The 12,774-nt window shown below is 34.0% G+C and overlaps 1 protein-coding gene across 1 annotated transcript in view; it reads left to right on the forward strand.

Annotated features, from left to right (window-relative positions):
* PPP4R4 (protein phosphatase 4 regulatory subunit 4) overlaps positions 1–12,774 on the forward strand; it is a 74,514-nt gene that overhangs the window by 50,321 nt on the left and 11,419 nt on the right. Inside the window, exons 9-17 of the mRNA XM_027890285.1 lie at positions 85–207; positions 2,404–2,573; positions 3,581–3,700; positions 5,202–5,279; positions 6,663–6,746; positions 8,028–8,210; positions 8,916–9,021; positions 9,769–9,916; positions 12,476–12,620. Of these exons, the coding sequence (XP_027746086.1) occupies positions 85–207; positions 2,404–2,573; positions 3,581–3,700; positions 5,202–5,279; positions 6,663–6,746; positions 8,028–8,210; positions 8,916–9,021; positions 9,769–9,916; positions 12,476–12,620 (1,157 nt within the window). The remainder of the gene's footprint in view (positions 1–84; positions 208–2,403; positions 2,574–3,580; positions 3,701–5,201; positions 5,280–6,662; positions 6,747–8,027; positions 8,211–8,915; positions 9,022–9,768; positions 9,917–12,475; positions 12,621–12,774) is intronic.

Raw genomic sequence — 12,774 nt, forward strand, 5'->3', positions numbered from 1 at the left:
TAACTTTTTACATAACTTCAGTCTCTGTGCTCTTTTATAAGTGCTGGCAAATGGATAACTCTGAAAATTTCTTCTGTTTTTCAGATGACAGGAGTCAAACTGTTCTCCCATTAGTGAAATCGTTCTGTGAAAAATCCTTCAAAGCAGATGAATCTATCCTAGTTTCTTTATCTTTCCATTTAGGGAAACTGTGTAATGGATTATATGGTATGATTTAATTTCTTTTTTAAAAAATCTTAAAAATGGGAGAATATTGGAGTATTTGAACCCTTTGAAAAATATCCGTATTTGTGTGTATCTAATGAAATGGAAGTTATTAAGGTAAATATGGAAGTAAAAGTTTGACATCATCTGTTGCCTAAATACTGGATTTTGGAAATTTCCTCTTTGTGTGATCATCTGCTTATTATTTGTTGTTAATTTTGTTTTATTTACACAGCGTCAGAGATAGAAACATGGTGGTTTATGTTTATTGGTTTGACTGATTTATTTCGGTACTCTGGAGCTTATGATTTGGATGACTGAATTTTTGAAAATAGAAACCTTTGAAAACAGTACAGTGTTAACTTTGTGTGTTCACTTGATCTCCTTTTTAAGACACAATACAGATTGTGGCCCATAAGGAACTTCAGGGGAGAAAGGAGACCTAATGGCATCTGGATTTCCCAGCTGCAGCTGAGGCTAAATCTGCACCCATAATTTTTGTGCCCATAATTTGTGCTCAAATTTTCACTTGATCACAGCAGATCTTTCCTTGATAATGACTTGATGAATTCCTTGATAATTTCCTTGATAAATGCCCACCATATGGGGGGACATCACAGCATCATGGTTTTAAATTATAGTTTCCCCTGAGATTCTTTAAAACCGTTGATCTTTCTTGCAGTATTTGAAATGATCCTTCGTGATCAAAAGTGGCCATTGCTTCACTACAAATTACTTGAAATGGCTGTTCCACAGTGTCAAACTGTTATCTCCAGAAATAGAGAGTTAGGACAGTTCATCCTGTATTTATCATGTCTTTCCAGTCTTCTTTTCTCTGGGTTAAACGACTTTAATTGCTGTCTCTCTTCACCTCTGAACTCTGTCTGGAAAGTTCGTATTTTTCTTGAAGTGTCTCGGGGCAGCTGAACAAAGTGAAAGGGTTACTTCATGTGTCTTGCAAGATGCATTCCTATTTACATTTTTCAGTATGAAAAACTGCCCTTTTTTTTTTTTTTTTTTTTAAATCTAACAGCTAGTTAGTCTTTCTCTTTCCTGGCCCTATGTAGTCAATGCAGATCAGGCTAAGCATGGTACTTTACTGCTGTCTAATGGAATATTATAAGGCCCTATGTCCAGCTCCTGAAGATCATTTAAAATCTGTCTTCTGAAGCAGTCTCGGTCTTTGGTTGATGTTATGTAGAATACAGAATAAGCAAAGTCTCTCACCCAAATCCAAAAAATCAGTGAAAATACTGAATATTACCAGAACTAGACAGACCTTTATACAGTTGCCTATCTTACCAGTGGTCTGTGGGTAACTTTCTCTTAGTTGTTTTTCCAAGCAGTTTTGGAGCACCTTTATAGTTCTTAATCTTTCCTTCCCATTCCCTTACTTTGCTTGTGAAAAACAGGATCTTTACTGCCTTTTCGGTTTCACAGGTCAATTTGACAGGTTTGCCTTTTGGCATGTTGGCTACTGCTACTGCTATTTTTTTGTTTTCTTTTTAGTATTTAGAAGTAGATTTTTCCATTTTTTTTGATGTGTTTTCAGTTTTTTCAAAAATGTGAAAGTAACCTGCTTATCTGTAATTACAGGGCTTGTCCTTCCCCTCTCCAGCTATTAAATACCAGTACCACTTTAACCTTTTTCTGTTCTGTTACCTGACTTATTTAAGTTTTCAGTGGCAGGTACTTAAATACTCATGAATGCTGGAAGGAAGCCCATCTGACTCTGCACATTTTGAAAACCTCTCGTGTTTTACGGATTCACTGACCTATTCCTTCTCTACCTAAAACTGGAATCTTTGTCACAGTTATTAATTGTACAGAACTTGATGATACTAGTGGAATTTAAGAAAGAAAATAAAAGCTTTAAGCATTTCATCCTTCTTGGTAACAATCACGGATAGCTTTCTTCTCTCTCTTGAGCAGAAAATTGAGCCTGTCCTTGATTATTCTCTTGATTATTCTCTTACTAATACACTTGTAATTTTTTCATTTTTCTTGATAGTTGCATTCCGTCTTGTTCTGAGTATTTTGTGTGCTGATCATACTCTGCTAGACTCCAGGTGGGGGGAGAAGGGATAAAATTGACATATTTGATAGATTTTTAAATGAGATTTGTTTGGGGACATTATTAATAGCATTTGTAATGAGGAAAGTTTGTTGTTTTGTTTTGTTTTGCTTTGTTTTCTTGAGGCATTTTTACTCCTGAACAGCACTTACGGTTTTTGGAATTTTATAAGAAACTTTCCACACTGGGTTTACAGCAGGAGAATGGACACAATGATAATCAACTACAACTTCAAACTCTGGAACAGGAAAAGAAGTATATTTCAGTGAGGAAGAACTGTGCTTACAATTTCCCAGTAAGTAACATTAAGTTAAGGTTAAATAATTTGTGTCTTGCATATAGTTTACTAAATAGGACTGCATGAGTGATAGAGAAGTTATTCTCAAATTGTTCATTGTTAGCCAGGTCCTGCACAGTTCAAGTTAATGAAGTTGTCCAAAAGAGTTACCTGGAAAGATTACTCTTTGCAATGCCTCAGAAAGTTATTGGCAAGTTTTGACTGAGCGAATGCTGTTCCAAGAGGCTACTTATTCTTGTTGTTTTCTAAACATTTTCTCCAAACTCTGAAGCACAAAGGCTTCAAGAAAATGGCAGCGAAACAGTCCCCAGTTTCAAACCACCCAAAGCTACACTTTCACATTCACTGTGCGTCTGGTCATTCCAGGGAGTTGAAGATTGAATCGGGGTGGTTAGATTCATGTTTTAGTCATGTTCAGAAAGTCTTTTCAATTTTATGTGAGGTCTTTAAATATACCAGTCATGTTTCTGTAAATCTACTTTGTATTTTGACATTCTGCATTTGTATTCAAATAAAATGTGTTTGCACTAAGAGCCGGGTAGACAGCTGTTTTTATTCTATCTTTTAAAGAGAAGGACTCTGTGTGTAGGTAGACATCTCTTGGCTTATTTGAGCAAAACCAAGGTATACATACACACAATCATGTTGAAATTCAGATTCTTGCTTTGCTGCTTGCTAAACTGTTCTCTGTTTTTGAAGTATCCAGTTGCAGCTTTCACTAGTGTACAGAAACGTTAACAATATTTATAAAAATAGGGGTTTATATCTCATGGTTTTAGTCTATGTTGTAGGAAAAAAGCCTGCAACATGTCTGGAAGATAATGTAAATTCAGTTTAGTTTTCAGCTCTGGATTTCGTCTGATGCCTATGCTTTAACAAGGCCATCAGAAACTCCACACTTACTCCTTAAAATAACAACCTGTTTTCTCTCAAGTTCATCTGATAACCTCTGGTAGAGTGGTCCTTCAACTGTATAGTTAATAAAGGACATTATCTCTCCACAGGCCATGATTGTTTTTGTGGATCCAAAGAACTTCCATTTAGAACTATATTCTATATTCTTTTGCCTTTGTCACGACCCTGAAGTTCCTGTCAGATATACTATGGCCATAAGCTTCTTTGAAGTAAGTCTACAGTGGTTCTTTGTTACCACTTAGGTGGTTTTATTTTATTTAGTTTTTAATTTAGGCTTACAGCTTACTGGTGTGTGCTGGTTTTCTGTGAGGGATATTTATGTGGAACAAATCTAAGTTAAATGCTCAATTTAATATGAAACTACTTGGAAATTTATACAGATGTAAAAGCATATATGCTCTTATAATTCCATTCAGTTTATGTAAATTCTACTCAGTTATTTTCATAAAAGTTAAAGAATGTACAAATGTGTAGGTGATATTAGCTATATGGGGTGAATTCCAGAAATTAGGATACTGTCTCCTGAATATAGAAGCGGAAATCTTCAAGGTTTTCAAGGTCTTGTACTGAGAATCCTTGTGTTTCAGTCCTTGAGCTTGGCTTTCATCCCATTTTGTTTTTGGGGAAATTGGTAAATTAAGCAGTTTGCAGAAAATATTTAAGAAACTAGTAGAGGCACAAATGGCTTTGTTTCCACCATTGTAAGAAAGATGGATGGATTTCCCGTTATCATTACCTGTTGGTGCCTTCTTTTTAGTGAATGATAATCCAACATAATTGTTCAAATTGTAAAATTTATATCTAATTCTACATAATATTTTTTGTTAGATGTATCACACTATTAAGGTACTACCCGAATATAAGCAAAGTATTTTACTTCATTTAAAAAAACCTGTAAAATGACACCTTGGTCTGAATGTACATTTAGTTCTCATTGATTTAATTTTAACAGCATAACAAGGCAATCACGTGACAGCCAAAAATGAGTAATTTATGGTATTCACTGCTAGGTGGGTTCTTTTTTTTAAAAAATAAGATCACTGTAGCCATTTCCTTAAAGCTTCATCTTGATTGGAAGTAAGCTTTTATTTTCACTTGGCTTATGTAAATAGAAATTAAAAAACACCATCTAAATATTCCTTATGGCAAAAAATCTCATTTCTCAACTTTGTCTCATGTTTGCTGTAAAACCTTTTTAACAGTGTGGAGATGGACTCAGTGTTTTTTAGAAATTTACATGAGACTTGTGAGTCACAGTCAAAAACTCCAAAGAAGTAAGGAGTAAAAACTTTAGAAGGAGAGATTGGGGAAACCTAAATCCAGGCTAAGCCAATTTTTATATTTTATCTTTTGTAAATTATACAGCAGGCTGACTGGTAACTCTTCTAAGGCGCATGATGTACAACATTTGAATATTCCATAAGGAATTTTCCTAGCCTTGCAGTACAGCCTTAAACATTTTTGGTAAATGTGAAATAGAGTTAATTCTAAAAGCATGTTTCATAGTTAGATAATAGAGCTGTTTCTTGACTCATATTCTTTACGTAAGCGTATTTTTAATGTGATCAGTGGGAAAACACACAACTTTAGGAGACTGAGATTAAGCAAATTTTTCTGCATCCCTTCTTCATCGTTGCTGTAAAGTAAACATGTGTTGTTTTGACTAAACTAAAGAATGTTTCACCTTGCTGTCTTACTGTCATTTTTTAGGTTGCTAAGCTTTTAAATTCTGATGTGTATACAATACATAAAGAACTGGTTACGCTATTACAGGATGAGTCACTGGAGGTAATACATTTTTATTGGAACTTTCTTTTCCTTGTTACATTGAGGCAGATTATCTTAATGTTTAATAACTCGGCTGTAAGACAGTAGAGTAACAATTTGAAATGATCAACAGCTTTTACTTTTGTTTCACAGACACTGTATAAAGATGACAGCCTTCTGTGAATAAAAAGGAGGAAAATAGGGAGGTGTTTGAATTTAGCAGACCCACACTGAATTTATTAGCTTTTAAAATATTAATTCTAAATAGTTTTAATTGCTGTATTATTTATTACTTTACAAACTGTGGAAAGTTTGGGGTTTTGTACTGTATTAAAGTAATAGTTGATAGCATTCAAGGTTTTTGCTTTGTTTTATTTTCATTCTTCAACAGAAAAGGAGATGAAGAAAGTTGTGTGTGATTCAAAGATCAGGATTTATAAGAAAGAGTTTTGGTCCAAGGCAACCTGCATAAAACATGAATCACTTAGCTATATTGCAGTCAACATAGTGAGACTTTTCTAGATTGAAAAAAGACAAATATTTATGAAAACTCACCATTTCCTCTGATACTGGTTACTCCAATACTTGATCTTTTTTGTTTTCTATGAGGAGCTTTGCATATGGCATGGAAAAATGATTTCTGTATTCAGGTGCTCTTTTTTCTTTCAGTACCTTTTGTTAGATGTATTCAAGGAAATTAAAAGTGTTCATAGAATATCTACTTACAATTTATGAAGTTCTTACCCATGTTAGAAGATTTCTCAAGATGAAAACCTGAAAGATGAGACTTAAAAGCAGCTGGTGATTTTGAAAAATTCCTTGTTTTGATCCCTGTATGCTTATTATATGAATAATAACAAGTATTTTGAACTTTATCTTACATACATTATGAATTGTTGCAAAGAATGTTTAATTGCATACTTTTCTATTCAAGTTTAAAGTCTCACAACATTTGAAAGGAAGGTTAGTCTGTTAATATAAACTATATATTCTGGTTTTTCTATCAACTGCATTTTTTCTTAACACAGGAAAAATGCCTTTAAGATTACAAACATAAAAAAGGATGTTTTTGTTGAGACTCTTAACTGCTGCTGAAATATAGATCTTTCTTAAGGATTAATCTTCATCTTAAAATACTGTATGCTGTGGATAGTTTAGAAAATTGTCCGATCACATAAACCAAAACTGACACCTGTAGTACTTATATTACTTACTATATTAAAATAGCAGTTTTAAATCTCAGTCCTCATCAATGCAACTGCAGTGCTTCTCCTTTAATTTTTTTTTTTTTTCAACATGAGAGAGCAGTAACATAAGAGATGTCAGCAGGGATATGGTGGTGAGAATTAAAAATGGATTCAGGTTAATTTACAGACCTCTTTCATGCAACCTTTCTTTAAATAGGTGTTAGATGCCCTAGTAGGTCACCTTCCTGAAATCCTTGAACTAATGGCTAACAGAGGAGAAAACAATGGATCAGAAAGCAAGGTTGGTGTTCTCATGGTGGTTTTTTTTTTTTTTAATTTCCTTTCTAAATGAAGGTAATAGCAAAGTTTAGACTCATTTGATATGAAGAGGCTTTCATGAGTAGTTTCTGCTTTGGAGAAATATGAAGTTTCTGTTGGTTTTTTGTGGTTTTTTTTTTTTTTTGATTGATGACTTTATAAACTGTACAATAAAAAAACAGTTTTGAAAGATAAGACTTAATGTAAAAATTAACAGTTTATCCATGTACTTTTTCTAATTAACCACACTTAAGTGAAAACAAAACTTAGTTTCATGCTAAAGGAGTGATAGCTAATACTGAATTTCAAATCCTTTTTATATTGATGTGTTAACTGCCCATGGTTGCCATTTTCTGGCGCAACTTCTGCTAGAAGGAATTCTGCTTCATGAAGCAAAGGCATTGAATTAGGATTTAGGAGATCTATATTCAGCTCCCAACTTATCTAATTTAATTACATGTGGCTCTGAATGATGGTTTATTCCATGACTTCTGTAAGGTGGAACAGAAAAGAAAATTTCTTGCTTCAAGATGCTGTTTGGACCATACTTCCTAAACATGTGGATAAATTGAGATATTGCAACAGTATAAGCACCGAATACATTTTTTTTCTTGTATGAACAGAAGTTGGGAATGTAGTTTAAGATTTGAATTTGTCAGATGTGTACAGCTGTAGATTTATCTAACATACAGCACATGCAATGTCGAGTGTGGCAGTCTATTTAATTTTTCTTAGTGCTAAAGAGAATTTAGATTGGCTACTGTAATTATTTGCCTTCTAATGAGAAAAAGTGTATAATTCCTACTAAAATTAAATAGGGAAGTGAAAACAATAACTTCAGAGATTAGGAGGATAGAAGAAAAATGGGTTTAATTTGGTTTGAGAAAGAGAAGACTGAGGATAGTTGGCATAATGGTCTTCATATCTGTAAAAGGGTATTAGAAAGAGAACAGTGTTTAGTTTTGCTTTGTCAGGAGAAGGGATTGGAGATGAAAATGTGTTTAGTTAAGTACTGGAACAGCTTTTGGACTACTTAGGTGGAATTTACTGCTTAAACCTTCATTACATTTCGTTACGTTTTTTTAAGAACAAGTTAGACTAGTATCTACTGGAAATGGTCACAGTTGATCCTGTCTGAGCAGAAGTGTTAATTGACCTCTTAAAACCTCCTCCCTTCTTATATTGTTGTGATGCCCTTTTTAAGCATAGTAACATGATACAAAGCTAGACAATGTAAAATTAATGTTTGCATTTCTATTTCTAGTTACTCTCTATTCCTGACTTGATTCCTGCGTTAACAACAGCAGAACAGAGAGCAGCGACTTCGTTAAAATGGAGAACTCATGAGAAGTTACTACAAAAATATGCATGTCTCCCTCATATCATATCAAGTGATCAGATTTATTACCGTTTTCTTCACAGAATGTTGACAATCATTTTGACAAATGTGAGCCCACCTGTCACTTTCTCATTGTTTTTTGTTCATGCTAGTTAGAACAATGACCACCAGATGTTTGCTGTGTGTAGTACTTCATATGTTCTATTGATCTAAAGTACTATTTTTCATTGCATATGGTTTATCAAGCTGTGTTTTTTTAATAAAGTCTGAATTTACTCTGAAAACTTCCCGCTATCTGAGGAGCAAAATTTGGATTGACAGTTTGTTGTGGTTTACCTCCTACCCAAGCCTTTTTTCCTTTCCGTGTGCTCATTATCAGTTTATCTCTAGTTAAATCCAAACTTTTTCCTCTGGGATATGCCTTCTTTATCCTGATTCCGTACATTACTTTATATTGAGTTTGTTCTTTATGAAAGAACACTGTATTTCTAAAATAAATGGTCATTTAGAGCTACTAGTCTGAAATTTTACTGAGTTAATTCAAAATAAAACTGTCTTTTAAGTTTTATTTTCTGACATCTGCAATACAGAAGGTACCGTGTAAACATGGAATACTTTAAGGTGCTTATGAAATAGTTGAATATACAACTTGGACAGAAGAAATAAAGAAGTAGATGTCACATGAATTGGCCGAACTTCCTTATTCCCCCTTTTTAGCTTTTTAGCTTTTTTTTTGTACTTCTAGAATTTTTATATGTTTTTAGTCATACTCTTTCAAATATGAGTAATTGTGTTCCCTTTATTTCTTTCAAGAATGTCCTACCAGTCCAAAAAGCAGCTGCTCGAACTCTCTGTGTTTATTTGCGTTACAATCGCAAGCAAGAACAGAGACATGAGGTTATTCAGAAACTGATTGAACGTAAGATAATTTTTCCTTGATTACTTAGAGATGCAAGTTAGTTTTGACTGCAGATCTATTTTTAGTTATATTTATTCAGTGTAATTTTCTTCCATCACTGGAGGGATTACACTTGGAAGACATTCAGTTGCTCATATTATCACCAGGCAAAATGTACTGTGCATATGTGAGGACTGTATCTGAAGCTAATGTAAAGGGATTGGGAAAGAGGCAGTGTAGGAAATTGATAATATACTAAGAACTCTTCAACCCTACGTCTCGTACCCTAAATTGCTAAGCTGTAGGTGCAGCAATATACAAAGAATTCCTCTATAGAAGTAAAATTGTCTGGAGGCTTCAGCATAAGAAGTGCTGAATAAATCTCAGAAATTAATGTAGTTAGTCATCTTCAGTTAACTTTTTGGTGTATGCTATGGGTTTTAAAGATAGATTAGAAGTTACCATTCCTTAATGCTATTAGTAATTCTGATATACCCGTGACATGGTTTGAAAGGCATACAGGTCTTTCTTTGTTTAACACAGTAGCTAGGTCAATTGCTATTTTTACTTTTTCAAGTGCTAACTGACAGAAATGGCCATTGAATTCAGAATGTTAGTTTTTCACTAAAAGAGAGTTGAGATAGGCTGAGAAGTTGTGCCTTTTGATGTGCATGTTTGTTATCTTCGAGTCAAAGGTCAACCTGTGAAATGTTTTCTATCTGACACTGAAAACTTGGTAGATAATATCTGTGGATTTTTATTTTTCAGAACTGGGCCAAGGAAAAAGTTATTGGAACAGACTTCGTTTTTTAGATACTTGTGAATTCATTATGGAACTGTTTTCAAAATCATTCTTCTGTAAATACTTCTTTTTACCTGTGCTTGAACTTACACATGATCCAGTGGCAAATGTGAGGTATGAAGAATACGTAGCAGTGTACAAGAAAAAAAAAAGCTTTAAATAATACATTAAGAAATATTGTTAGAGGGTTTATGACTTGTTTAAATAATGGGACTTGAGTAAAAAAGTAAAGAGCCTTCAGTATGACCAGTATTAAAGGTGTAAGGGAGTATGGGAATGATGTTAGAAAACCACAGAAGCAGGTCAGTCTGAGTGTTTGGGGGACTGATCAAAAGCCTTAGGGTTTGGGAGTGAAGGGAGCAGTGAGGCAAAGGAAGCAGCAATAGATCAAAAGGAAGTCATATACTGATTCATGGGTGTAGGGAGAGAACATAACTTCAGTCTCCTTTGGTTTCCATGCATTTCACTGTCACTATATGCAAAGTGAAACACTCAAGAAATTCTTTCAGTGGTGTGAGTTTAACAAGTTATAACAGGTTTTACCTTATGTAAAAAAGTATCTACTTTGTTAATAAAGAAAATTGAGAAAGAATAGAATAATATAAGGGAAATTAGGATGTTATTCATATTTATATGGTGGTTTTTTTCTGTTATTTTTGTAGTAATTTTTTTCCTTGTTTTCTAAACAGATGGGGACCTGGCAGTTATTACCATTAAGAAAATAGATTTTTTTTTTGTCATATATTTTATGTGATTTTATGCCTTTAATCTTGTTTCTGATGTGTCATTCATGTTGTCATCATTAACTTATCTGAACATCTAATAATAGTGCACAGATTTACATAAGCATAATTTGCACATACATGTGTGCATTCATTGAGCTTCACTGCATACTGTGTATTACCAAGTGAAACTGTTTAAATAGACATTCTCTTGGTATAACCATGACATCTAAACTCAGCAGGATCCCAAAAATTAAGCCATTTATTGCATGTAGCTTAACTTTCATGTCTCATGTCATTAAGTTAAAAGAATCATATTAAAACAATAAACTAAATTTTTATATAATCTGAAGTAGCTTAGTGCTTTTAACAAATATTTTAATTAAAAGCTCTATTGATACAATACAAAAATTTAATGGAAACTTGAAGCAACTTGGAATCCCTTAGCTGACATTAAAATTCATTTTGTCATAAGTGTTTTCTGTATTTTTCTCTAACTCCTTTTATAAAAGGAATGCACTCTCTGCAGTGGAGTGAAGTTTAGAGGTTAGTCATAGTTGTTAGCTAATGGTTTTAAAACAAACTTAGGGAGATATTCTGGCTTTCTACAGTGTGGTGTAACTCTGTAATGGGAAATAGTGAAAGTTGAAATATTGAGAAGGTATAAAAATGGTAAGATGAATTAATGTAAGAATTTTTTTTTGAATGTTTAGAATCACAAAGTTACCATCTCTGGTACAGGAATGTTTCTGGTTGGAAGGCAGTGGACTCTGAGAACAACAGAGCATCCTGCCATGTAATTTTCTTGTACCAGCTCCCTCAGTACCCTCAAGTGGATTCCAAACGGTCCCATAGATTTGCGTGTCTAAGTGGTGCAGCAGGTCACTGACCATTTCCCCTTGGATTATGGGGGCTTCATTCTGCTCCCCATTCCTCTCTTCCAGCTTAGGGGGTTGAGTTCCCCAAGGACAGTTTCAGTCCTTAGTACAGGATAGCCATAGTTAAATTCACCTAAGTACTTCATGCCATACAGATTGAAAGCAGGCAAAGTGGAGCTTCACAGGGGCACTCTACCATCAGATAAAAATGTATCCACAGTGTGTGTGAGCAGCAAGGTATTAAGTTTGAAGTTTCTCTTCTTTGTTTTTTTGTATAAATACTTTTCCTCTCTGAATTTACTGCATTTAAAATTGCTTCCTCAGTCAGTAGAGCAGCTTGCAGCTTCTTACCCACTTTGTCCACCCCTTCCATTGCCTTGAGGACTGATTTTTGGGCCTTTTTCTAGGCTGATTAAACTCACTAAGCCATCAGAAAGCTGTTCAGTTTTTCTACCCTCTCCCTCTCAAGTAAGTTAGTCTCCTGTTAGATTAGTCAGTTGAAGGTTTGGCTGACTGAGCTAATGAAAGGTCCAGTCAGAAGCAGAGCCAGCACAAGCAGAGGCAACCTCTAGATAGAAACAGGAGGACAATGTAGGGGAAAGAAGGGCTTTCTCTTTTTAGGACCCAGTTAATAGTTAAATCCTTTTAATCTGTCCAATACATCTTCATCCTTGTAGTTGTATGGAATTGTGGTAACATGATTTTTGGTGAGACTTGGGCTTCTTTGTCACAATGGACCAGATTTCCAGGATATTTAGGTAACTGATTAAGTTAGGTGTGTAGAACATTCAGGAAATCCAGAGGTCTGCTTATTTTTCTAGATTAAAAAAAAAACCCAACCAAAGAGATTATGGACTTCGAGATAGAGGACTGTAGTCCTGGTCTGTGGTGAAGTTTTTGAAAATACTACAGTGTATCTGGAAACAACACATAAGCAACAATCAATTCTGAAAAATAAGAACTATTAAATATTTTGTGTCAAATGCTAGCATGCAGTACATTGAGAAATGAATAATATTTATTAAACATCTGCATCAAAAAGAGAATATTTACTTTTTTTTTTTTTTTTGTAGAATGAAGCTATGCTATTTGTTGCCAAAAGTTAAATCTACTCTGAAGATTCCCACTGATAAACATTTACTTCAGCAGTTGGAATTATGTATAAGGAAACTTCTGTGTCAAGAGAAAGACAAAGATGTCTTGACCATTGTAAAAAGAGTAAGCATTTCTCTTTTCCAGCAGCATTTTGTCTTGGGGGTAATCATTAAAAGTTAAGATGAATAAAGTTATGCTTTTATTTTGATTTTCTTAATGTAAGAACAGGAGATTGAAAAATTCTACTGTCTCTTATGAAATTTTGAACAATTAAACG

Source organism: Empidonax traillii, unplaced genomic scaffold (genome assembly GCF_003031625.1).
Source record: "Empidonax traillii isolate 1590-97213 ecotype Southwest subspecies unplaced genomic scaffold, ASM303162v1 scaffold283:size781446, whole genome shotgun sequence".
Taxonomy (NCBI): Eukaryota; Metazoa; Chordata; class Aves; order Passeriformes; family Tyrannidae; genus Empidonax; species Empidonax traillii.